The sequence below is a fragment of the Terrapene carolina genome, unplaced genomic scaffold, assembly GCF_002925995.2.
Source record: "Terrapene carolina triunguis isolate 2854851 unplaced genomic scaffold, T_m_triunguis-2.0 Scaffold740, whole genome shotgun sequence".
Taxonomy (NCBI): Eukaryota; Metazoa; Chordata; order Testudines; family Emydidae; genus Terrapene; species Terrapene triunguis.
Window position 1 is genome coordinate 3,151,019 of NW_020665091.1, and position 26,834 is coordinate 3,177,852.

Sequence of the window (26,834 nt, forward strand, 5' to 3'; positions counted from 1 at the left end):
GTCAGGGGACAGGGAGAAGGGGGGGTTGGATGGGGCAGGGGTCCTGGGGGGGGCAGTCAGGAATGAGAGGAGGGGTTGGATGGGGCAGCGGGGGGCAGTCAGGGGTGGAGGTTCTGGGGACAGGGAGCGGGGGCAGGATGGGGCAGGGGTCCCGGGGGGGCCATCAGGGAACAGGGGGGGTTGGATGGGGCAGGAGTCTGAGGGGACCATCAGGGGTCAAGAAGCAGTGGGATTCGGATAGGGGGCGGGGCCGGGCCACGCCTGGCTGTTTCTGAAACCTGATGTGGCCCTCAGGCCAAAAAGTTTGCCCGGCCCTGCTCTAGGAGCTGAGTCCCCTATTTGTTTTGAAGGATGGTAGAGGGGAATGAGGGCACACACAGAGCCCTCTGCATGGGGGAAGTGGGGAACCTTGATATGGGGGAAATGGGGCACACACAGGGCCTCTGGCATGGAGAGGGGAAGAGTGGAGGACAGTGGTATGGGGGTTTAGGGGGCATGGGTCAAGAGAGAATGGGGAGCACGTAGAGATCCCACGGGAGGAGAAGAATGGGGGAATGGAGGGAAGCATGGAGTGTGTGCAATGCGCTCAGCCTAAAGAAACTACAAACCATGCAACTCCTTACAATCTTAAAGCACTTGACAAATGCTAATGAGAGAAGCCTCCTATAAGTGTCCCTCAAGTTACATGTGGAGAAACTGAGGCACAAAAAGATGAAGTGACTTGCCCAAAAGTCACATAGGAAATGTGGGTCCAAGCTGGAAATAGAATCCCTAGCCTCCCAGTGCCTCCTCGTGTTCTCACCCCCTGTCCTGGCCCATTCAACTCCACCTATTTCTGTTTTTCTCTTTCCCCTTCTTTCTTCTGAATTGGTGCAACATTTTGTCCTCCTGGCCTTCCTGTTTGTGTAGCGGCCTATACTGTATTCAGGACAGCAAAAGTCCAACTCAGCCTGTGACAGAAACATTTTTTTCACACAAAAGGGAGACAGAGAATGAATTAGTCCAAACCAAAAGGTCTGCTGATATTACCCAAGGGCTCTTTAGAGATTATGAGGGGTAAACAATGGGAGAATGGCATCAGAACTTCATGAAACGATATTGGTGTGTTGGAAATCAGGCCTAATTGGTGGACAAAATAATGAGGGGATGGGCTATCCACTTATCACCCTCTTTTGGGGTTCTTTAAAAAGATATTTGGGGGGACAATCAAAACAGGGGGATGGGTGGATTGAAAGGAATGAGCTTCACCATTCTGGCTGCCACCCTCGCTCTCCACCTTCTCCTGGGACCCCGGAATCCACCATGCCATTGTTAAGCTGTCATCGTCCTGGTCCTGAAAGGTGTCCTAACCACACCAGGCCACAGAAAGGGAATTGATCACTTCGCCACCTCACCGGCTTCAGCTAAGTCCTGAACAACACCTGGAATGTGACCCTTGGTTGCCTCCTGTCCCTCCCTCCCTCGGATGTCCTTTTCCTTCGCCATCTGATTTTTCCCCCTTTCCTATCACTCTCGTTTTGCCTTCTGTTTACTAACAGACTGGCTTAGCTGGCCAAGACTGTCTCTTTCGCAACACTGCTGTGAGTGCGTGACCAGAGAGGCAGCTAAAAGCAATGTCTTAAACAGCCTGATGCTGGTATAAGTTTGTCAAGTCTTGTCCCGGCTAATAAGACCATATGCCATGCCTGTTTTCTCCAGTAGTGAGGCTGCAAGTGAGTGTCAACACCAGAAACAGAAACTGCATTTTCTATCTTTGCTGTTCTTTTCTGTCCCCTTTTGAGTGTGTTTGTCTTGTTTTGGCTTAAAGGAAACATGATCAGACTTCAACAACAGCAATAACGGCAGCTGCAGCTAGGGTAATAATAATTAATAAGCAGTACTCACCTACATTCGCCAAGGGTATTTCTTGCTGCTTTTTGCAGCACTCAGCAACTCCCGATCTTATTGTACAGAGATTAAAAAAAAAAGGGATGTCCCTTGAAAAAAGGGACTGTTGGCAACCCTTTTCTCCCCACAAACGACAGTTTCTCTTTTCCCCACAAAGGACAGTTAATACCATCTAAGGACAGTCTGACATGGGGGGTTCCTATGAAACCTTCCTACAGCAAAAGAGAAAGGGAGGAAGAGATATTGTTAAAATGAAAGCCTCATTTAGTATTTTACATTTTACATTTGAAATGCTTTAACTGTTTTTCCTTCTTTTTCTGTATCTTTAATAAAAGGTTATACAGATTTTTAATGGTGGTTGTTGCCATGGAATTAAGCAGTCCAAGGTCTCTGTATTCAAAACCCCAAACAACGTTTAACTGTTTAGTGTAGTACAATGACCAAGCCATGATAACATATTTGACTCTCTGGTCCATTTTATTAACATAATATATGGAGATATACCAATCTCATAGTACTAGAAGGGACCCTGAAAGGTCATGAAGTCCAGCCTCCTACCTTCACTAGCAGGACCAAGTACTGATTTTTTGCCCCAGGCCCCTAAATGGCCCCCTCAAGGATTGAACTCACAACCCTGGATTTAGCAGGCTAATACTCAACCACTGAGCTATCCCTCCCCCCAATACATAATACCTCCCAGTACCCATAGGAAACAATCTCTCTCCAACAAGGGCCCAATGAAGAACAGAGGGATGCTGCTTGGCTGAAGTGGAGAGAAGAGACTAGAGTTTCCTGGGGAATAAAGAAATATCTTTGTTTAATGTGGGTATCCCCATTTCCATAGTTTCCAAAGGATCAGTGTTTCCCAAATTGAACTCTGCAGAGCTGCTTCTGCTGAAGTAGCCATCAAACATCAGACACTCAGGCTTTCTGCTAACCCAGATCTGCCTATTTTGAGGACTTCCAGTGGTTTTTTCAACTGACCTCCAAAGCCCTTTCTGATAAAGAGGCCTGTCATAAACATACAGCTAAGGGTAGCATAAAATCCCTCTTTGCCCTGTAAAGGGTTAATTCCTCTTTTACCTGTAAAGGGTTAAGAAGCTCAGATAACCTGGGTGGCACCTGACCAAAAGGACTAATAAGGGGAGAAGATACTTTCAAATCTGTGGGGGAAGGTTTTTTGGTCTGTATCTCCCGGAGTCAACAAGGAACCAGGGCACGGAAAATACATCTTCCTAAGCCATATCTAAGCTAAGCATCTAATATTGCAGAAATAGTAAGTAATAGCAAAGAAATGTGTTAGGTTATCTTTTGTTTTAGCTTGTGAATTTTCGCTGTGCTAAGAGGGAGGTTTATCCCTGTTTTTGTAACTTTAAAGTTTTGCCTAGAGGGGAAATCCTCTGTGTTTTTGAAACTTTTGTTATTCTGTAAAGTACTTACCATCCTGATTTTACAGAGATGATTCTTTTACCTTTTCTTTAATTAAAATTCTTCTTTTAAGAACCTGATTGATTTTTTCATTGTTCTTAAGATCCGAGGGTTTGGGTCTGTGTTCACCTGTACCAATTGGTGAGGATATTATTCTCAAACCTTCCCCAGGAAAGGGGGTGCAGGGCTTGGGGGAATATTTTGGGGGAATAGGACTCCAAGTGGTCCTTTCCCTGATTCTTTGTCTAAATCACTTGGTGGTGGCAGCATACTGTTCAAGGCAAGGTGGAATTTGTGCCTTGGGAAAGTTTTTAACCTAAGCTGGCAAAAATAAACTTAGGGGGTCTTTCATGCGGGTCCCCACATCTGTACCCCAGAGTTCAGAGTGGGGAAGGAACCCTGACAAGGCCCAATTCTGAAAGCAGGCCCTCAGGTGGGGCCTGTCCAAGGCTGAATGCAAAGGTAGTGTTGGGACTCAAGGGCCCAGACCTGAGCAGAGTATCCAGGTGGTGTCTCCCCAAGAGCCATACAGAGAGGTGTTATCCCCTCCTTGCTCCAGGACATGAAGCCTCAGAGATTGAGGACCCCAGAGCAGAGCACAGTAACTCTGCTGATGTCTCCTCAGAGCCACATAGAGAGGAACTATTCCCTCACTACTCCAGAACATGTATGGAGAATTCAGGACTGGGAGTAGCATGCTGGAAAGGAAGGTATCTGTGAGACATTGATGATTGACAAGTACATCTCTGATGTAAATCCACTGACCTCCCTGGACTTTGTGTATGTTGCACAATATGACTAAGTTTGAAAATCTGGCCCTGAGGCAGGTGAATGCGAGACGAGTCACTCCCCTCAGCTTGATTCCTAGACCTGGATCTGTGAAACAACCACTTCTCCTTGACAGCAGCTGCCAGTGAGGATCCAGCCAGTACAGCTGTGGCTCATATAAAGGTCCCAGATGCTGCAGTGAGGTAGCATGAGCCACAGCTTTTAAAAGGCCTACAGCTATTAGCATGGGAGTGAGGGGGGAGATGGATCACTTTAGTTGGGAACCTAGGTCTAGTCTGAGAAGAAAGGAGACTGCACACACAGGGAGGTGATTTGGTGATCCTTTAATGCAGTTAGATATTGTAAGTGATACAGAGAATACATGAGTCGGAAGTCAGTGAGCCTCTATTGTCCCAGTGAGGAGAAGGAGCAGCCCCTTTTCTATTGGTTGGCCAGGCTCTGAACCTAGTCCTTGTGGACCAGCAATTGCCCTCTATTGTCCCCACTGATGGGTTTCAGCCTCAGAGCTATCATGCAGATGGGGCATGGCTAGCTTCTCTCTGAAAACCAAGAAATTTGAGCAAAGAATGTGATGGGTAAAGGTAAAAGGGGGCCTCTTTACCCAGCATGCTCTCTGTTCCTGCCCTGGCAATTCCAGTGGAGAAAGGAAGAGAGATGCCCCTCCCTGATGTAGTTACAATGGAATAGATAACCCATTGTTTCTGACTCCCTGCTCTGGCACAGCCACAATGCAGTTGGTCTGTTGCACAAAGAGTAGATGGGATCAAAGGGCAGCCAATCTGCTGGGACATGTGACCTCAACACCTGGTGAGATGGCAGTGCCCTAGGGTGAGAAGGATCTATTTGTGTGATCCCTCTGCCACCTCGTATCGGCTCATGGTCCCCATGATCCAGTCCCGGTAGCGCTGCACTCTGGTGTAAAGGCCATATGTGCCACACCGTGGTCCCCAGGAGACCAGGCCACCCACATAGTACCGAGTGTCATTGTGGGGGTCTTTGATGGCATAGGCTCCGCCACTGTCCCCGGAACAGCTGTCCTTTGTGCCATCTCCAGCACAGACCATGTTGTCAGTGAATTGGAAAGTGGTGGGATCAGCAGGTGGCTTCGGCTTAACACTACGGCATTGTGCCATGTCCACCACAGGGATCTGTGCCTTCATGAGATGGTAAACTCTGTTTCGGTCCTCTGTCCGGCCCCAGCCAGATATGTAGCCCAGTCTGCCTTTCTCCAGCTCATATTCAGGGGAACCACCAGGGAGGCAGAGTGGTGAGATCTTGGGGCCCATCTTCACAGGCGCCTTCAGCCTCAGCAGTGCAATGTCATTATCAAAATTTGTCCGAGCTTCTGGGTTTACCACCTTTGTCCAGTTAGGGTGAATGAACACTTCTTCTTCAAACAGCTGTATGGGCTCCTCCCTCTGGAGCTGTTGGTTGATGTTGGTTACCCCAGCATACATTGTGGGCTTGCTATTTGAATCATCCAGCACATGAGCTGCAGTCAGCACCCAGAGGTCCGAAATAAGTACCCCACCTCCCCGTGGGTTTTGGAATAAGACCTGCCAGGGGAAGTTGCCTGGCTTAGCACGGGTGCCCCCAAAAATCCTCTGCTGCTCCTGGATGGGTGTACTGGGGATCCCACAGACTAGAAGGGAAATAAAAATGGGAGAATTACCACTTGCTAGTAGGGTGGTTGTCTGTGCATCACTAAAAACCCCATAGTCCCCTCTCTCCTGTCTCCTTGACATCACCCTGGTTCAGAGTAACCTCTGCCCATGGCATTTCTATGTCAAATAATCTGCATCCAAAGTTTACAGAAAAGAAAAACTAAGGAACAGGGTTGTCAAACGATTAAAAAAATAATCACAATTACTTGTGAGTTTAATCACACTGTTAAACAATAATAGAATACCAATTTAAATATATTATAAATATTTTGGATGTTTTTCTACATTTTCAATATATTGATTTCAATTACAACTCAGAATACAAACTGTACACTGCTCACTTTGTATTTTTTTTATTACAAATATTTTGCACTGTAAAAAAGATAAAAGAAATAGTATTTGTCAATTCATCTCATACAAGTACTGTAATGCAATCTCTTTATCATGAAAAGGCAGCTTACAAATGTAGAATTTTTTTTACATAACTGCACTCAAAACCAAAACAATGTAAAACTTTAGAGCCAGAAGTCCACTCAGTCCTACTTCTTGTTCAGCCAATCGCTAAGACAAACAAGTTTATTTACATTTACGGGAGATAATGCTGCCTGCTTCTTATTTACAATATCACCTGAAAGTGAGAACAGGCGTTTGCATGACATTGTTGTAATATAAAGTGAGCACTGTACACTTTGTATTTTGTGTTGTAAATGAAGTGAATATATTTGAAAATGTAGAAAACATCCAAAAATATTTATTATAAATTTAAATTGGTATTCTATTATTGTTTAACAGTGTGATTAAAAGTGCAATTTAACGCAACAATTTTTTAAAATCTCATTAATTTGGTTTGCGTTAATCGCTTGAGTTAAATGCGATTAATTGACAGCCCATACTAAGCAAATTTGGAAATAAAAAGTTTGTTAACTTCAGTGAAGTATAAAAATGCCCATCCTTAAATTGTTCGCATTGCTGTTGAAGTCATGTTGGTTGAAGAAGAACTCAGTGTAGCTCAAAAGCTTGTATCTTCCACCAACAAAAGTGGGTCCTCACCCACCTTGTCTCCTATGCATCCTCAAATTCTAATGTAAGAAGTCAAGAAATTCACTGTTAAAGTCACCCAAACAGGCTCAGTTCTGCCCTTTTATCACTGCCAAACTCATATCGTCCATCCACTGTACCAATCATTCTTGTTTTGCAATATATTCCCTTAAGACGAAGGATTTCGGTAAAGGCTGTAGAAAGAATTAAATCAGACAAACCCACTCTTCTGGAGAGTTTATACTGGACTCTGGATAGTCTGAAGCATAATGCACTGGTTTTACACATAGTTGTCTTTGATCTTTTGCCATCACACTCTTCTCTGCTCGTGGTGTGTAAATCCTATAGTGTAGGGGCATTGGTTAGGAGGGTCACAGGCAACGAGTCTCATGGATGCAGTGAAGCTGTGTGTTCTTTGAGGATAAAGTTGTCTGTGAGATTCAGCTTATTCAGTGATAATACAAGGGCCCACACATAAGGCTTCTCACATTATCATAGTAATGCATCTGTGACATGCATCTGACGAAGTGAGTATTCACCCACGAAAGCTTATGCTCCAATACGTCTATTAGTCTATAAAGTGCCACAGGACTCTGTCACATTATCGTAATCTGTGAAGTCTGTGACTTTCCATCTTTTGTGGATTTTATTCAATTACAGTTAATGTCCCTAGTTTAGAATGTTAGGTTGTACAATTGCCAGGCTACAGTTTCAAACTTCACTGAAACTTAATTCATTGTTCTGTCATGGAATTTCCTTAGTTTTATTTTTTAAAACATGTTTCAAGAGTTTCCCTTTCACAGGAGTCTATGCAGACATTGCAAGGTTCATGTCACAGAGTGGGCTGGCCCTTTCAGGGGGGCTAGCTTAGCCCCACCAGTGCCTAGTTATCCACCTCCCAGATGGTGAGTTTGAGCTGGACCTGGTGGTTGGTTCAGGTGGCCAGGTATCATATATCTGTAGCCACAAGGTGGTGCTTCCTATCAGAGGGAGCCTGCTGAATGAGTCACAGGTGAGAGACCTACAGAAGACCCAGAGAGCACTAGGGAAGAAGCTCTCCATACTAGCTAGAGGGAAAGGCCTGGCTGGAGCTAACTGTAGCAAGGGGCAGGAGCAACTCCCCCTTAAGGGGCAGATAGAGGCCCTGAGAAAGGATATTCAAGGTAGTCTGGCCAGGAGAGCATGGATGAGTATTGAAGAGAGTTAACATTTATGCTTTCCTAGGGGTCTAGGCTGGGTTTTCCAGCGAAGGTGGGTGAAGTCCCCCTGTCTATTGCCCTGCTCCAACTTAATGGCACTTAATGGACTGCTGAGCCCAGGAGGGGGCTACAAAAGAAGCTACATCCAAGAGAGGGTGAAAAGTTTATGTGGCCTGGTGAGGATGCACCTGACTAAACTGGGGAAGACCCAGCGTGAGGTTGCTGGACATCTGTTTTGTTTTTTAGACTTTTTTTGTTTACCTGCTAGAAAGGGATGAATTTTAATTTGTCTGAAGGGCTAAAACATAAGAACCAGCATAGCCAATAGTAGGGAAACTGAGGCGGCAGCAGGGTCCAATACTGGCTGCGGTGAGACCCTGTTCTGGTTCACTAGAAGACCGGTAGAGTTTATGTACTTCCCAGCTTCCTTCTGCTGCCCCCTCTGATCTTTCTCAGGAACCCACCAATCTCAGAAACACCCAATCTAATGTTACTCAAATTATCCAGTCAAATTCTACCCTGGAAAAGGAACCAACAATTTTTCAGGCAGATTGATTCAGCTTTCTTTAAATTAGAGAGAAGTGGTGGAGAGAAAACTGACTTTTAATGGTGATTGGGTCTCCACAAAACAAACAAACACACACACACATACACACAAAGTTCTTTGTGATACCTGGGACACATGCTGGAAGCTCTGTTCCCATCTCTTTGCTCACCCATTTCCCACTGGCTGAACACCGATAAACCCCTTGGAAAACACAGAAGCATGGAAAGGATTTCAGTACAAAACATCATGAGAATGTGACTAACAACTCTGGGGAACTGGTTTTCTTAGATTCTGTGGCCAGAAGGGATGACTGTGATCACCTAGTCTGATCTCCTGCAAAACACAGGGCACAGAACTTCCCTTAATTTATTAATTCCTGTGTGAGCTAGAGCAGGTCTTTTAGAAAAACATCCAATCTTGATTTCAAAATGGCCAGTGATGGAGAATTCACAATGGCCCTTGGTCAGTTTTTCCAATGGATTAGTTACCCACCCTGTTAAAAATTTGCCTTATTTCCAGTATGAATTTGTCTAGTTTCAATTTCCAGCCATTGGATTTTGCTATACTTTTGTATGCGAGACTGAAGAGTCTATTATCAAATTTCTGTTCCCCATGTAGGTACTTATACACTGAGATCAAGTCACCCGTTAACCATCTCTTTGTTAAGTTAAATAGATTGAACTCCTCGAGTCTATCACTATAAGGTGTGTTTTCCAAACTTTTAATCATTCTCATAGCTCTTCTCTGAACCTTCTCCAATTTATCAGCATCTTTAATGAATTAGGGACCCAGAACTGGACCCAGTATTCCAGCAGTGGCCATATCAGTGCCAAATACAGAGGTAATATAATCTTCCTACAGCTATTCAATATTCCCATTTATACATCCAAGGATCGCATTAGCTCTTTTGGCCACAGCGTCACACTGGGAGTTCACAATTATCCACCACGACCCCCAAGTCTTTTTCAGGATCATGGCTTTCTAGGTTAGAATCCCCCATCCTACAAATATGGCCTACATTCTTTATTTCTAGATGTGTACATTTAGATTTGGCTGTACTAAAATGTTAAAACAAACTGTTTGCTTGTGCCCAGTTTACCAACCAAGCCAGATCTCTCTGTATCGGTGACCTGTCCTTTCATTATTTACCACTGCCCCAATTTTTGGGTCACCTGCAAACTTTATCGGTGACAATTTAATGTTTTCTTCCAGCTCATTGATAAAAACCCTAAAAAGCCTAGGGCCAAGAACCAATGCCTGTGGGACCCCACTGGAAACACACCTGCTCCATGACACTGCCCCATTTACAATTACATTTTGAGACCTATCAGTTAGCCAGTTTTTAAAATAGTTAATGTGTGGGAAGGGAGAGATTACTGTGCAAAGGTGACAGACTGACAGTGAGTACAGCCCGGTAAGCAGCAGAGGGAGCTCCCCCTCACACAGACACAGAACCCCTGCCAATGTGCCTCAGCCCCTACCCTGGCAGGGAGTATGGTCTCTGTCCCATTAAATCCTTGACCTCTCTTCTGAAGCTGCCAGTGACAGAGACTATCAGTGTCAGTTGTGTGGTGGGTTTTTTGGTGGTTTGGGTACCTAGGAGCTAGACTGAGAGCTCACTAACACAATGCAAACAAACCACCAAACTCAGACACCATGGCAGTGGCCATTGAACAGGACCATCGGCTACAAGCCCACCCAATTAGGGGATTTTATCTGGGCGAGACTGGGCTACACCAACTAGTACAGTCTTCCCTAGGAATATAGTCCCAGCCTCAGCCCCATGAGGGGATCTTACTGGGGGCAGTCAGAATACAGCAATTGGATGATGCTCTTTCTTGGGCCTTTAATCACAGGCAGAGGCCACCGTGGCTGTGGAACGCCTACCGTCCCCTCTGGTTTGCAGGGTATAATATGGTCCTTCGCAGCCATAGCAGATACTGGCTCCGTACTGAGTCTTCTCAAATCCTGACTGGTAGGTGGCTCTGCCATTGTCAATAGTGTCAGGCACACCACAGTCCACAGCTGCAGAGGAAAACAGAAAGGACGGTTATCAAAGGGGCATCCCCACCCAACAATCCATTTACACTGTCTGACTAGGAACCACTGCAACTCCTCATTCGTCACTGGTCATCACTGCACTAGGCAGGCTCAGAGCCCATTCCTCATCCCCCTGTGAGTCACCCATTCCCCCACATCTAAGGACAGATTGAAACTAATGCCCTAACGCTGAAAGGCCCATATCCCATTTCCAGATCTCCTACAGCCATAGAGGAAAGGGACACTTACGGACACATTTGTGGTGCAAGTTGCTCCATTCTCCATTACTCTGGCAGCTGGAGTGAAAGGCTGCTAGGCTGCCTTGTTGCTGAGTGAAAGAAGAATGTGTGTCAGTTAATGAGAGTGAAATGTAACCGAATTAAGCCCCCCCATGGAGGGATTTCACTGAGATGTAGGGATATCTGCGGAGCAGTCAGGTATAGAGGGAGGCAGAGTACTAGGTTAGACAAGGCTATTGGTCTGACCTGGTCTGGAGTGGGGCGGAAGGTGTGATGTCATGGGGCTAAACAGGCCCAATGGTCTGAGTCAGTCATAGCAATTTCCTGTTTCAAGACCAGTGAGGGCATCCAGAACCACTGCAGAGCTGTTGGGGAAGGGGTCCCCATTTGTTCAAGTGGTTCTGTGCTAAAATCTGCACACAACATATTCTCTCCCTGTCAGATTTTTAGAAACTGACCTTCTGCTTCCATGGTGGGTAGGGAGGAAGGAGAAGGTGCTTCAGGGTGCCTGGGAGAGATACTTAGAGGTCAACAGGGTTCTCAGGACATCTGAGGGGAAGGGATTGTAGAACCCCATTGCAGGACTGGATGGGCAGCTTACCGTCACAACCTCATAACCTTTCATGCAGGTCACCTTAACGTAGTCCTTGAAGATGTAGTTGTCCTTTAGGGGGTCAAGAATAGAGTTTGGGGTGACACGCTGGGGACAGGGTATTGCTTTGGGGAGGAAAGAGGATATCAGTGACTGATCGGTTTGAGACTCACTCTCTCTTTTCCCACCTTTCTCTCTTTGACTCCCAGCCAGCAGTCCCCCTTTCACCCAAGCAACAGGCATCAACTTAGCCAAACCATCTTTCCATCCTCTCTGTCTCAGAGCAGCAAAGTGAGCATTTTCCAAGGGTATTTACTCACGGTCCCCGAAGTAGCGCATTTTCCAGCCTTTCTTTTGTGCTGTTTTGTCTGTTTGGAAGACAATATCAAGAATATTGCTCCTGGTTTTAATTTCTGGAGGCCCTGGGAATTTGTTGCCACAATAGGGACCAAAATGTTGTTTTCCATCTGTGAACTGGGAAAATAATAAACAAGAAGCAATGACAAATTGGAAGAGAAGAGTAGGAGATAGAGAAAAAGTGACAGAGACAGAGTCAAGGGATGGGGGATTTTAACAGGGATATACAGATGGGATTAAGGTTGAGCAAGGAGAGGGGGCACTGAATGTGAGGGGAAGGAAATCTCTAGTGGGGGGGACACATCTGGGATTAGGGATGAGCAGGGAGAGGGGAACCCTGAGTGTGAGGGGAAGGGAATCTCTAGGGGGACATAGCTGAGATCAGGGGTGAGCAGGGTAAAGGGACCCCAGTCAGAGAGATCTCCTGTCTGTACCCCACCACCTACTGTTAAGCTGTCGGGGCAGTTCCCTTCTGAGTCGGCTGGTTCTATATCAAAGTCCCCACTCCTGATGTTCAGCACCACACGGTAGCCCGGCTCCAGGACCACGCGGTATTCACAGCTCAAGCTCTCAGGGTACAGGTTGGGGTAGTTGGGGCTGGAGATTTCCCCTGACAGTTCAGTGAATACACTCCCACTGCAGTTCACTATGGTTGAGAAGGAACATGGACAGGGAGGTCAGAAAGGGAAATGAGGGGAGAGCCCCCACCTTCCAATTCTCCTCCAGTGTCCTGTAACCTGCATTAATCATGTCGAGACATTGCATCAGCCAGAAATGAGAATCTCCCCTTGGTGGACCAGGAGAGGATTGTTCTCCCATCCACTTTCTGGGGACCCCATTTCCTAGTGTCCTTAGCAGTGGCGCTCCGGGTCCTTCATCTGGGGAGACAACTGCACAGATCCCCCCGGAATGGGGGATGGCTCCTGAGCACCTGTCCTTTGGTTCAATCTCACCCCCTTTCAGCCTTCCAGAAACAATCCCCCTTCATCTCTGATTTGTGCCCCTTTCACACCTGCAGACAGTGTTTGTGTTACACAACCAACAAGGGCTTTGCCTAGCTGGCGGGATTTAGCTCTTTGAATGTACCCCTCTGATTCCCTGTGCATTTTGGGCTCCTCTCTGAGCTCCCTCAGTTTGTCACTCTTTTCCTACAATTAAGGATCCCATTGCTGCCTACAGTACCCCAGGTGGGATCTCCCCAGAGCTCTATGGAGAAGGACTGTCCCTCTCCGTTCTGGGATGTGAGGCCTCTGAGACTGAGTCCCCTGCAGCTGAGCACAGTATCCCGGTGGGATACTATATTGATACTTTCCTGCTCCAGGATACCTCCATTTATGCAACCCCAAAAATTGCACTGGCCTCGCTGGAAGCCAAAACACTTTGCAAACTTCTGATTTACTGGTCTCTGTAGTTCTTTATTGCCTCCCATTGTTTAGTACTATTCCCCCCCATTCAGATGGTGAATCATTTTGCTATTCCCATTCTAATATCCCATTGGTTTATTGTCCTGTACTCCCTGTTTATTGCACCTCCTTCCCCCTGTGCATTTCCTTAACAGCCAGACCACCGATGGAGAAGTTCCTCCCAGTTCAGTATCTGTGGTGCCTACATCACCTCCTGCTTTTGGGAGCAGCAGGTGTGAGGCTCTTACCTCCACACGTCTTCTGATCCTCATGCAGGAAGTACTCTGGGGGACAGGAGCAGAAGTAACCACCAATGTAGTTATTGCAATAGTGGCTGCAGGCATCCTCCATGAAATCCATGCACTCATTCACATCTGCAAGGAGTAAAGGGAGACCAGAGTGAGCCAAGCATGAGAGAGGAAACTGGGGGAAGATATCAGGTTACGATTAGGGAGTGGGGTAGACAGGGCACTGATGCCAAGCAGGGGAGGTCTCTGGAGTAGAAGCACTGAAGCAGAGTGCTGACTGGCTCTGCTGTGGAGAAGCTCACTCTGCTGGGGTCTCTCCCAGTTGGACAGTGATAGTACAGCACGGTGAGGAAGACCTTAGTGCAAAAGCCCCTCCCTCCTGCCAGTCCCTGGACACTGCTGTGCAGAAGCTCATGTCCACTCCAGAGACTCGGAGGCAGGCCCAGCCTTACCCACTGCAACATAATAGGCACTGAAACCAGTGAAACGCTCCTCATTGGAAAAGTCTGACTGGAAAGTCACAGTCAGGGTGTTATAAGGGACATAGAATTCCTCCAGGATTGGGGAGCCAGGGTCTCTGCTGCGCTTTCGCCCACAGAGCAGGCCCTCGACATGGTCACCGGACAGGATCTGCAGAGGACAGACAGAGAAGTCTTGTCTCACTAAAGAAATTTGTTGTTATCAACATTTGAGCCCCTTGGCACAATAGCAACATGCCCCATGTCTACACCCAAGCTCCCCGAGCAGCTCATTATTGTGCAACCAGTTACACTGCATAATTTATGGTTGTTCAGAGGTTAACTTTGAGTCATTTCAGGCTTACGTGTTTGGGTGCCAGTGTGAAGGTCAATGGCACTCATAGCTAAAATAGCCTTTGCACAACTAGGGTTCATTGACTGAGGATGTGACTGGAAGGGGGACATTAAAAGCGGTTGGGAGGGCATTTCTAATGGAGACAATGTGGAAGGGAAATGGGGGACGGGTGAGAGTGGACACTCGGCTGGCAAACTACCGGAGGCTCAGTGGCTGAGACAGCTGTGGAACGGAGCTGGTAGCTCTGCATATAACCCTGTAGTGAGAACAAGTGACGAGAGGGCATTGAAACTGAATTGGTTTAAACAGTGCTAGTGCAGATGCCAGGCAAAACTCAATTGATTCAGCCATGGCTAGTGTGAATGCACTGAATCATTTGTGCTTCAATGAGTTCAACACCAGGAGGGGCCGGTAGGTCCCCTATTCCAGTCCTGGGCTCCCATACAAAGCTCTGCCGATGACCTTCAGTTCTTCCCCACAGGTCCCACTGAGCTCTGCTGCTGCTCCTTAGTCCTGCCCCACAATCCCCTCTGTTCCCCTGAGTGGGGGTGGATGGGGTACTGTACCTTCACAGAGTCATACTCGCAGTCCTGGGATGGCTCTATGTCTAGGTGGGTGAAATAGAGGCGGATGCCATACCCTGGGGGCACACTGATTTCCCAGGACTCCTTCACATCATTGGGGTACCCCTGAGGGTAGTTAGGGGACAGGATCTCGCCGTACATGGGGGCTGCATCAGCCCAGGCCAGGAGGCAACAGAGGATGAGCCACCTGAGAGAGGGAAGAGGAAGGCAATGTTACAGGAGTGTTCTATGTCTGATTATATGTAAATAGTTAATAGAAAAGTGCCAGTGGGTGGCTCTGAATATTAATATGTAGCATAGTTCCAGAGTTTTGCAGTAGCAATCAGACTTGCTGTTGTACACTGAGAATAGCTTCCTCTTGCAGCTCTTTACATGGAGCTCTTGCCAGGTGAGACATGGGCACTGATTCCATTCCCAGACCTAGTCTCCCACTTCCTGGCTGCTGGGAGTGCTACAGGGGCTGGGTCCAGCACCGCCTGGTGGTTAGTCCCTGCAGGGGAGCTAGGTCCCATTCTCTGTTTCCATCCCTTGCTCCCTGGGAGCTGGGAGAGCTGCATTGTTCATTAAATTATTAATAAGCCAAAGCTCCCCTTCTATACCCAGCAACTCACCACTTCTGCAAAAGTTCCATCCTGTGTCCTTCCTGAAAAGCCTCAGCTTCTGGACTTTGGAGTTACAGGACTGGGACAAAAACAACAGCGCTGATTAGTGTTTTCTCTGTGTGTGCGTGCTTGGTGGGCAGGACAACAGCTTCAATGTCCCAACTCATGGGGAATGTGCCAAAGCAACTTTAGTTCCTATGCCTGGAGAGGAAGCTGTACCTCTCATCCAAACAACAGCACCTCCTGCACTATAGCACCTCAGCACCATGGTGGGGTGTAGGGGTCAGTACTGACTCAGAGTGGAGAGCACCCCTATGAGTCACACACACCCAATCACACAGCATCCTCAAGCACCAGGCTAGGGTATTTGGATCAGTACTGACTCAAGCCAGAAAGTGCTCCCTGCTGAGTCACCCACCCTACAGCACAGAATCCCCTATACTATACTGGAGTCTGGTGACTGTGCCCCCTACTGCTTTCCGCTGTACCACACAGATTAACCCCTTTCTGATCCAAGCAACCCAAACAATAGCAATTGGGAATGTTGTCCATGCCCATTTCTAATGTTAGTTTTGGAGATTTTACCTTCTCTCTCCGTCTTTGCCTCTGTTTCTCTCTCCCTGTCCTGTCTCTCTTTTTTTCTGTCTCCAGACCACATCCCAGTCAGTGATGTGGGGGATTGACAGGGAAGGGTCTGAGCCTTTTCTCACAATGCTGTAGCACCCCCTGCCTGTAGAATGTGGCTCCCTGCATCTCCTTCTCAGATAAAGCTTTTTCACGTCCTAAGCTCCCATCCAGGGGAATTTCCAGAGCCTGTTTCACAATCCCCTTGGCTGAGTCCCTGGGGTGGGAGCATGTGGATCTAGGCTGGGTTAGCACATGCTGGTTTTCAGGGAAATCAGGTGACTTTTGGGAAGAGGGAGGGCAAGGGAAATTCCAGCTGGAAGGAATTAATCTCTGACACACACCCCACTCGCGGGAGGCTGGCAGTGAAGGTCGGAGGATTTGGAGAAGGAGGAGCCCTGATGAGAAGTCGTCAATAAAGGCTTTAAGTGTTAAGAAAAGATGCTGGCCCCTCAGCTCCAGACAGTAATAGAGCAGCCACCACAACCACACTGCCCCCTGCTAAAGTGCCTCACCATGACCCCTTCGAAAGAGAAAGGAGATTCAGTCTCTGCGGCCCATTCTCTCCTGGGTCTCTCTGCTTGAGGCTGTCAGCAAGGGCCAGTTAGTGTCAGTTGTTCTGCTGGTTTTTGCAGTGTGACCCCTTGCCATGTTAGGAAGTGGGCTGAGAGCCCACAAACTTGTTTCACATACAGCAACCCACCAATTGACCATGAGAGTCAACGTGGGGCCATCATCACAGTCAACCTGGGTCATGTTAGAATTGGGACCCTAGAGAAGTTTCATATCCTATTCCCAGACATTTCCCCTAAACCAGCCAGATTGAGGCCTGATTGGAGCCTGTGGCCTAGGGGTGAAAGGACACTTATCTCTTTCCTCAACCTCCCACCCCCAAGCCAGCCAAACCTCCTATCCTGGCGCTGGATTGGAAAGGATGCCCTTACAGGTTCCAACTCCCATTCCTACTCTTAGCAGTGAAATTATACATCTGAGGGCTTCACTCAAAGCGAGTGAGTTTCAGGTAGACATGGCTAATGTGCTAGCTAAACCCCACATAAACTCCACCTTTTTTCTAGGGTGGATGCAGGGTAATACCTGTAGCTTGATTTTAGTTGACTGAGGTGTAGCCTACGCAAGATAAAAGTGTTCTCTGCCTGGTTGCACATATGCATTCCACTCAGCCGTGTGCATGCCCAGTGTGCTGGAGCTGGTGAGTTTTCTGCCACAGTGTAGCTGTCAGGACGGCACATGTACCCTGTGCATCCTTATGGCCCCTGCGGAGGCTATATAAGGGCAGTACCTCCCCAATCCCCTTCAGTTCCTTCTCACTACCCATGGCCTGAGCTGGATCTCCCCATGTGACTTACCTCACCGTTTTGTCTCTGCCTTGTCAATGACTTTCTCTCTTTACTTTTTATGTAAATAGTTAGTTGGTTAGTTAGCAGTTTTCAGAGTAGCAGCCGTGTTAGTCTGTATCCGCAAAAAGAACAGGAGTACTTGTGGCACCTTAGAGACTAACAAATTTATTAGAGCATGCATCCGAAGAAGTGGGTTGTAGCCCACGAAAGCTTATGCTCTAATAAATTTGTTAGTCTCTAAGGTGCCACAAGTACTCCTGTTCTTTTTTTAGTTAGCAGTGAGTACCACTAGTTAGGCTTCCTTTATTGTTTTATTTTGTTTTTATTATTTAATAGTTTTCGGTGCTAGGCCTTGGTGGCATGCAGTGCTCAGTCACCAAACTGTAAGGCTCTCCATCATGTGGGGTGCCTATTCTGACGTTCCCCACTGATGTTATCTAGACCGGTGATCTGCTAGGTCACTCCAGTCTTTGACTCTGGGAGCCAGCCTTACCCTGCTCTGCTGTGAGAACCCTCACTCCTGGGTTGTTCACACACAGCCTCTGGCATGTAAGCTGCTCCCAGTTACTTGCAACCAAATGACACTAGCCAATATCTCTGGTCCCAGACACAACCCTAGGAACCTCTGTCTTAACACTTTCAATGTCCTTAAAACTTAGATGCTTCTCACCACAGGCTGGCTAGTTGCTCTTCAGCCAGGCTCTCCCCTTTGATCAGCACTTCAGTCACTTGGTGTGGTGTCTGTAGATGTAGGTGGAAGAGAAAGGAAGAGCATGGCAAATGTCTCTCCCTTTTATCATGTCCTTTCTTCCCTCTTGGCTTTGCCCTTACCACTTCAGAGTCAGGTGAGCATTACCACATCACAGTTCCAAACTGACCAAAGGAAGGGGAGTGACTCCCTCGAGAGTCCAACAGATTTTTTTGTTGCTGCCTCGGCCAGCGCCCTTTGTTTCTGTGAGGCTGGGCTGGGTTTGTCCCATACCTGCCATGATGAGGGGTGAACTCCCTCTCTATTCTTGGAGAGTTTTTGCCTGGGCTTGCTTTAAGCTATGAGAATACATTTTCAGCCTTATAACTATATACATTAAATTATAACCTATAACATTACTATAACATCACTATAACAACCAATAACACTATAACATCATGAGCCTTCCGAAGACACCCAACATGACAAACTTTGCATTGGATAGTACACAATCATTTTACAAGGATGATCATGGGGGTGCTGGGTGTTCCCCTGAGGTACAGAGCGTCACACCTATCCCAAATAAAGACCCCACACAAAGGAGCTATCACAGCAGTGGGCAAGTACTTTGAGCAGTTGCCAAACTGCTGCTGCTGTTGGGCTTAAAAGTTGGTCTGCTCACTCTTCCCACCAGTCTGGTGGTGTAGCCAATCAGGCAGCCTACTACAAGCCAGCTGTGTTCACTAGGTTGCCTGGAGGCTGGCTCTGCTGCAGGCCCTGATTCCTGACAACCCTGGCACCGTCTTCAGTATCAGTGCGCACCATGTTGAGGACTGGTGCAATTTTCAGCCTTGACACCAGTTCCTCGCCCTGTCTTTGCGCCTACAGCCTTAGTAGCAGGCCAATTCTCAGAGTGGGCACTGACCACAGCTTACACTACGGCACTGCTACAAAATCCTTCCCGGTACTGAGTCTTGACATGATAATCTTTACATCTTGGAACACATTTGTGGTACCGTCTACCATGCCCGCATCAGTACCAATACTGGCCTCTTCACAATGGACTACAGACAAGTCAGGTTGCCTAGTGGGCCCACTGATTATTCAGCTGACTCTTTGCAGTCTGGTTCAGAGTCCTCCAGTACTCCACTAGGTCCACTTATTTAGTTAAGTGGAAACATTTTTTGATCTGGTCCACTAGTCAGGGAATACAGCCAGCAGAGGCTAAGATTCAGGACATTTTAAAATACTTCTTACATCTTAAATCCTCAGGCCTTTCTCTAAATTGCCTGAGACTCCAGCCATTTCAGCTATCCTTCTTCCCATTCAAGTGAGATCCACAGTGATGGGGCCTCACAAGTACCACAGGTAGAGTAGGAACTTCTCTGTACCACTGCTATCCCTTCCCTTGGTTTTGGTCCCTTCTTTTCACTTATGCCCCCAAATCGCCTCCTTTTCTGAATTTAACGATGGCTCAGAGGTCTTGGCTGTATTTTTTCTGAGTCCCCTGTGTTCTCTCTAAAACAACACCCCCCCCCCACACACACACAGGGATTCCTGTTTTACAAGCTAGACATCCAGATACTTAATTTAATCACCAGCCCTTTCTTATCTTAATCACTCTGCCTCTGTTTCTAAACAAAATACTGATTCCCTGTCCCAGGGGCACCTGTCCTCTGCAGAACTTATACATTTCACACTAATGCTGTGCTGTAGATAAGAGCTCCACCGGCGAGCTCCCACACCTCCTGTACAAAACTCAGGGCGGGGCTCCCGCCCTCCCTGCCCCCCTCAAATGGCACCCTTGCTAAGGATGTCAGCCCTGCCCATCCTAGCTAATAGCCATTGATGGACTTATCCTCCATGAACTTATCTAGTTGCTTTTTTAAACCTGTTATAGTCTTCACCTTCTTAATGATTCCCAACATTCTGTTTGCTTTTTTGATTGCCACTGTACATTGAGTGGATGTTCTCAGAGAACTATCAACAATGACTCCAAGATTTCTTTCTTGAGTGGTAATAGATAATTTAGACCTCATCATTTTATATGTGTAGTTGGGATTATGTTTTCCAATGTGCATTACTTTGCGTTTATCAACACTGAATTTCATCTTTGCAGTCTGCTTCGAACTTAACTATATTGAGTAGTTTTGTATCGTCTGTTCACCCCTTTTTCCAGATCATTTATGAATATGTTGAACAGAACTAGTCCCAGTAAAGACCCCTGGGGGACACCACTATTCACCTCTATCCATTCTGAAAACTGACCATTTATTCCTACCCTTTGTTTCCTATCTTTTAACCAGTTATTGATCCTGGAGAGGACCTTCCCTCTTATCCCATGACATCTTACTTTGCTTAAGAGCCTTTGGTGAGGGACCTTGTCAAAGACTTTCTGAAAATCTAAGTACATGGTATCCACTGGATCACCCTTGTCCATATGCTTGTTGACCACCTTAAAGAATTCTAGTAGATTGGTGAGGCATAATTTCCCTTTACAAAAATCATGTTGACTCTTCCCCAACAAATCATGTTCATCTATGTGTCTGATAATTCCGTTCTTTACTATAGTTTCAACCAGTTTGCCCGGTACTGAAATTAAGGTTACTGGCCTGTAATTGCCAGGATCACCTCTGGAGCCTTTTTAAAAAATTGGTGTCACATTAGCTGTCCTCCAGTCATCTGGTACAGAAGCTGATTTAACCGATAAATTACATACCACAGTTAGTAGTTCTGCAGTTTCACCTTTGAGTTCCTTCAGAACTCTTGAGTGAATGTCATTTGGTCCTGGTGACTTATTACTGTTTAATTTATCAATTTGTTCCAAAATCTATTGTACTGACTCCTCAATCTGGGACAGTTCCTCAATGCATTTGTCACGTAAAAAGACTGGCTCAAGTTTGGGAATCTTCCTCACATCCTCAGCCATGAAGACCAATGCAAAGAATTAAATTTAGTTTCTCTGCAATAGCCTTATCATCCTTGAGTGCGCCTTTAGCATTTTGATCATCCAGTGGCCCCACTGGTTGTTTAGCAGGCTTCCTGCTTCTGATGTACTTTAAAAAAATTGCTATTACTTTTTGAGTCTTTAGCTAGCTGTTCTTCAAATTCTTTTTTGGCCTTCCTAATTATATTTTTACATTTCACTTGCCAGAGTTTATGCTCCTTTCTATTTTACTCAATAGGATTTCACTTCCACTCTTTAAAGGATGCCTTTTTACCTCTCACTGATTCTTTTACTTTGTCGTTTAGCCATGATGAAACTACTTTGATCCTCTTACTATGATTTTTAATTTGGGGTATACATTTATGTTGAGCCTCTATTATGGTGTCTTTAAAAAGTTTCCATGCAGCTTGCAGGGATTTCACTTTTGGTGCTGTGCCTTTTATGTTTAATTAACCTCCTCGTATTTGTTTAGTTCCCCTATCTGAAATTAAATGCTACAGTGTTGGGCTGCTGTGGTGTTTTCCCTGCCACAGGAATATTAAATTTAATTATATTATGGTCACTATTACCAAGCGGTCCAGCTATATTCACCTCTTGGACCAGATCCTGTGCTCCACTTAGGACTAAATCAAGAATTGCCTCTCCTCTTGTGGGTTCCAGGACTAGCTGCTCCAAGAAGCAGTCATTTAAGGTGTCAATAAACTTTATCTCGGCATCCCATCCTGAGGTGACATGTACCCAGTCAATATGGGGATAGTTGAAATCCCCCATAATTATTGAGTTTTTTATTTTAATAGCCTCTCTAATCCCTGAGCATTTCAACGTCACTAACACCATCCTGGTCAGGTGGTCAGTAATATATCCCTACTGCTATTGTTACCTATCAGCTCGGTGTTCTTGGGGAACCAGGGCGCAGTGTCCAGCCTGTCTGACTCATGAAAGACCTTCCCCGCCCCACCCCACCCCCAGCCTCTTCTTGAACCAAAGCTGTACAAAAAGCAATGAAGAGGCAGTGGAAGACACACCTAAACCCCTCCGGACAAGGGTGACAGGATTAAGGAAACTCCCCTAGCCTCATCTGCATCGAAGATGGGACAGGGAGGCATCCCAATTAGCATACAGAATGGAGAACAGCAATTCCAAGTCAAGAACCACACTGAACTCTGGGACCAGAAAAGCAGGGAAGCACTGCATGATGGGGGAATCTCTGCTCCAGATGTTAATGAACCCATGCCTGCACACACCCAGCTCAGTAGTTATCAGACCAATTCTAGTAATAAATCTTTTATTGGTATCCACAATACTGAAGCTGCCTAATTGCATTGTGAGCTCCCCCAGAGGAACACCGCCTATAGCCAGGAATGAGCAGTTCCTATCATCTAGCCTGAACTAAACAACTTTGGTATATTCCCTTGAGCCATCAGTTTACCCATATACAAATCTAGTGTTCTCCCTTGAACCATTGTTCTTTCCCTACAAAAACACCTACCCATGCTCAAGTAAGCGTTCTGATGCCTAGATCCAAAATCTGCATCAGTTCTATTGGGACTTCATCTTCTCCTGACTGATCATGCTGGGGGCTCTGCCTGTCTCCAGCACTCAGGACCCTCAGCTACCACCACCATCTGGGAACCCCAATCGATTCAAGCTTCACGGAGTGGTGAGAACCCAGCTTTCTCTCTCTCTGTATAGCCTTCTATATTATAACTGTTTTGTTTGTTTGGCTTCCCTTGTATGGTTATTACCTGGCAATAAATAACTTTCATAGTTAAGCTGGTTGCTTCTCTCTCTCTCTCTCCTCCTCGTGGGTGTTTTTTGGCTTCCCCATTCTCTCTGCAGCAATGCTCCTCGTACCTAAGCTAAAGATCCCTGCAGCGCCCAAAAATCCTGTGGGGTTTGCTCATCAAGTGGGTTACTACCAGAACAATTGTAATGTGAAAGTGGGAAGAGGGATGTGCTGAACCTGGGACATATGAGGGTGGCAGCTTGGAAGTGCTGTTCGACCCAGCCTGCTCAGGGGTACTCTATTCCAGTGCGGTGCCCATGGCATATGAGGGTGACAGCTTGGAAGTGCTGTTCAACCCAGCCTGCTGAGTCCAAGGGCATATAAGAGGTCAGCTTGGGAGTGCTGATTTACCCAGTCCTCTCAGACATTCTCTGTTGATGAGTGTGTGTGTGTGTGTGTGTTTGCCTGATTCTGGGGCTGGAAGAACCCAGCCCTAGGGAACCTAAGTCCTACAGGATAGCTCCATTGGGAGGAAACTTGGAGAAGGGAGAAGTAGAGCTGCGTATGAGAACACAAGTGACACAAGCAGTACATTGATAGAATTACAGACACCCCCCCCCCGAAGAGTAACCTTAATAAATGAGCGTACCCCAAAGTAATGGGAAAAATTGGTAACAAATTGGTGGAGGAACGCAGGCAGCACATGACCCTAATCACGTGGTACTTGTTGAGTAGTTGCTGCAGAGTGGGGAAACAAGCTGAGACCTGAGCAAATTGTCTCTTCCTTTTTCAGCGGGCCCAGCACAGGGAGACGCCCCCAGCCAACGTTTAAGTTGAGACTCGTGCTTAGAATACTTGTAGGACCGTGCAACAAGGAGTTAAGAATTGTGCCTTAAAAGTAAAGTAAAGATTTTAGCGCAATACTGTGACTGTGTGAAAGGGCTTTTGATAGGGATCATTAGTGAGATAAGGGAAGTAGAGATGACTGGAAAAAAAACCCACTTGGCTGCTTGCTTGAGAAAGGAGAAAACCAACAGGATAGAGAGATGATGTGGTGGGGCGGCTGCCCCACCCCTATGAGAGATTGGGCTAGGGCAGGCCAGAGCGGCTGCGCCGAGAGGCAACCAATCAGGGAAGGCCTGAGGGAGAGCCAATGAGGGCTGAGCAAGTGGCGGACAATCAGGGCCAGGCTCAGCACTATATAAAGGCTGCCTAGGAGAGGAGCAGGCAGTCTCTCCCAGACCTCCACCAGGGAAGGTCTGTCTCCTGAGCTAGGAGACCAGCACCTGGGACAGTGCAGTGCTGGGCAGGCTCGGGGGAGCAGAAGGGAACTCCAGCCTGCTACCTGCCAGGCTGCAGGCCCTGAGGGAAGGGCCTAAAGGGTGCAAAGGGTCAGAGGGGAAGTGACCCAGGGAGAGCGGACAGCAAGCGAGGGGAGAGAAGGAGGGTAGGGAGGCTGCTGCTAGAGGGTCCCTGGGTTGGGACCCAGAGTAGTGGGTGGGCCTGGTTCCCCCCCTTCCCCTTTATATTGCAACTGGCTGTGGGAAGTGGCCATATTGGACTGCACCATACCCCTGAAGGAAGGGGTTAGACTTTGGGAGTGGCTGGCCACTGTGGCAGGTGAAAGACTGCTGTTAGCCCACCCCCGGAAGGGGGTGAGAATGGACTAGGGGGCACTACCAGAGGGCAGTGTCCTGAAGGGGACGCCGTGAGCAGAAGGGAGCAATGCGGGTTCAGGCGCCAACAGAAGGCAAGGGACGGATGGGACACCACCAGGAGAGGGCGCTCCCCATGGACTGAGCTAATTCCTGGGAGCAACCAGCGGGAGGCACCACAGGGGTGAGTCTCAACCCTGTCACAGATGGATAATGAAAAAGGGGAAATACCCCTGGGAAAGGGGGTGCTCTAAGGGAACTAACTCCAGGAAACAGCCCCGGTGTTGCCAGCACAGAGTGCCCGAGGACAGCAACAGCGAGGTTCGTGGCCCGGTGTGCTTCGCGTCAATAAACACACCAGGTGGAGAAGCAAACAAAGTTTATTTGAGATCTCAAAGCGGTGCTAGGAGACAGGCACGTCTCAAATCAAGCACACTAACAAACAGCTTTTCTTCTTTTATACATTTTGCAGTTAAGCCTCATCCCCCCCCACCCTTCCCCCACTACCCCTCCTTTTCTTCCCATTCCTCTCTTTCCACCCCTCCCGTCCCTGGTAATAGTTACTAAGCAAATAACGATTACATTTAAGCAGTTAAGTCATTCTTGGCAGCTATAAGCCTAACTTGTTAGTAACTTCTTTAAACAGTTATCTTGTCCTTTTTCCCTTCAGCCAGAAACATGCAGGCCTCATTATTACCGCTTGCTACCGGTAAGGGGGGTTACCACTGATAGCAGGCCGCTTACACATTCCACTTGCACCTGGCTTTTGAGGTCGATTAGAGTTTAAACATGGAAGGAGAGTTCGGTTCATTTTAGGCCTAGTGCAGGAAGGCTTCATTGACACTTGTGATTTTCCACCCTCCCGAGTTACCTAGGGTGATGGTGATGCCTAGTGACGTCAACACCGGGATCAGAGCAGCCAGACCTTGGCACTCTGCCGGTGGCACCGTGTGGAGGCTGGAGTCCCCCAGATGGACCTGATCCTGGCTGGCCATCAGGAAGGGTTCATCTGTCTTGTTGGGAGTGGTGAGTGTTGTGTGTATGGCGCGTGCATTCTGTTTTGGTGATTGTTGATAGGTGGAGGTTGAGTGGGGTATGGCTGTGTGGGGCTCTTTTGCTGGTGGGAGACCCCGTAAACCTGCAAAAGATTAAGCCCTGAGTCCACAGGGAAAGGGTGTTTGCCCGGAGCCCACGGAGGAGTAAAGTTAGATGCCTTTCGCCTGGAGTCCTACAAACTGGGAAAAGGTGGGGATGCCTAAATTAAGAGGGATACACCTTGAGCCCTAGGAACTGCAGAAATGTGGGTGCCCCCTAGAGTGTGTGAGTAACAGAGAATTTTGTGCGGGTAACAAAGGCACTGGAGAGTCCCCAGCCAGGTACGGGGGTACCTGATTCAGTTTGTGCATGTGTAAGGGGACTGTTGCCCCCTTACTAACATTCAGTGGGGGTGTTTTGGTTGGCTAGCTCCCAGCACTAAAAGGGGAAGGGTCGATGGCAAATCAGGAGCCTGAGATTGACAGTCCCCAGGAACAATGAGGAGAGGCCAATGCTCCAGATCAGCCTGATTGACAGGCTAATCAGAGGGTCAGGAGGCCAGGGAGGTCCCTTCCTCCCTGTGAGCTGGAATTGCCTGGGTCAGACTGAGTGGGGCCGAGCTAAGGAGAAAGCAGGGGCCCAAGCTGAGCTGGAGAGCAGAACCGTGCCAGATCCAGAGGGGCCAGAGGCGCAGCCACAGAGCCAGAGACGCAGCCCAGGGAGAGCAGATCCTGTGCTGGGAGCAGAGCTGCAGCCACAGAGCCAGAGATGCAGCCCAGGGAGAGCAGATCCTGTGCTGGGAGCAGAGCTGCAGCCACAGAGCCAGGTGTGGTGAGCAAGTGGGGCCAGCCAAGGGGGGACCTTGGGCAAAGGGCCCAGCACAGAAAGACACCCCCAGCCAAGGGCCCTTGCAGGCCAGACCGGGAGGGGGACCTTAACCTGACGGGGGGCTGACGCTGGGAAGAAGGGTCCCACCACTCAAAGCCCGGAGGTGTGTGGCCACCACCATTGCAAGTGTCCAACCCGCAGGATACCTGCAGCACAGCCAGGGCCTGAGACGGAAATCTGGGACCTACAAGGAACAGACCGCGAAGTGCCCTGATGTCCAGAGACACTGTTTGTGATGTTCCCTGCCACAGAGCAGGCTGATGTGTTTTCCTTTAACCTCTCCCATTTTTCCTTATTCTTTTCTTTAGATTAATTGTTAATTAAACAACCTGTATTTGTTTTAAATTGTATGGAATAATCAGTGGGTCAGGGAGGTGCCCAGTGCAGAGAGAGTACCCCGGAGTGGGGACACCCTAGCCCCTGTCCTAGGTGACCACAGCAGGGTTGGGGGTTGAGCCCCCCAGGAATCCTGGGCCCAGCCTT

General features: G+C 47.7%; 1 protein-coding gene across 1 annotated transcript; it reads right to left on the reverse strand.

Annotated features, from left to right (window-relative positions):
* Positions 1-4,411: 4,411 nt before the first annotated feature.
* C1S (complement C1s) lies at positions 4,412-16,114 on the reverse strand. The gene is made up of 12 exons (XM_024211942.2): positions 16,016-16,114; positions 15,440-15,509; positions 14,811-15,015; positions 13,884-14,061; positions 13,432-13,557; positions 12,227-12,426; positions 11,744-11,897; positions 11,433-11,548; positions 10,842-10,920; positions 10,440-10,577; positions 8,679-8,753; positions 4,412-5,746 (listed from the first exon to the last, which is right to left on the reverse strand). Exons 2-12 carry the CDS (start codon positions 15,457-15,459, stop codon positions 4,944-4,946), a joined length of 2,094 nt encoding a protein of 697 aa, XP_024067710.1. The 5' UTR covers positions 15,460-15,509; positions 16,016-16,114; the 3' UTR covers positions 4,412-4,943.
* Between the last annotated feature and the right edge of the window lie 10,720 nt (positions 16,115-26,834).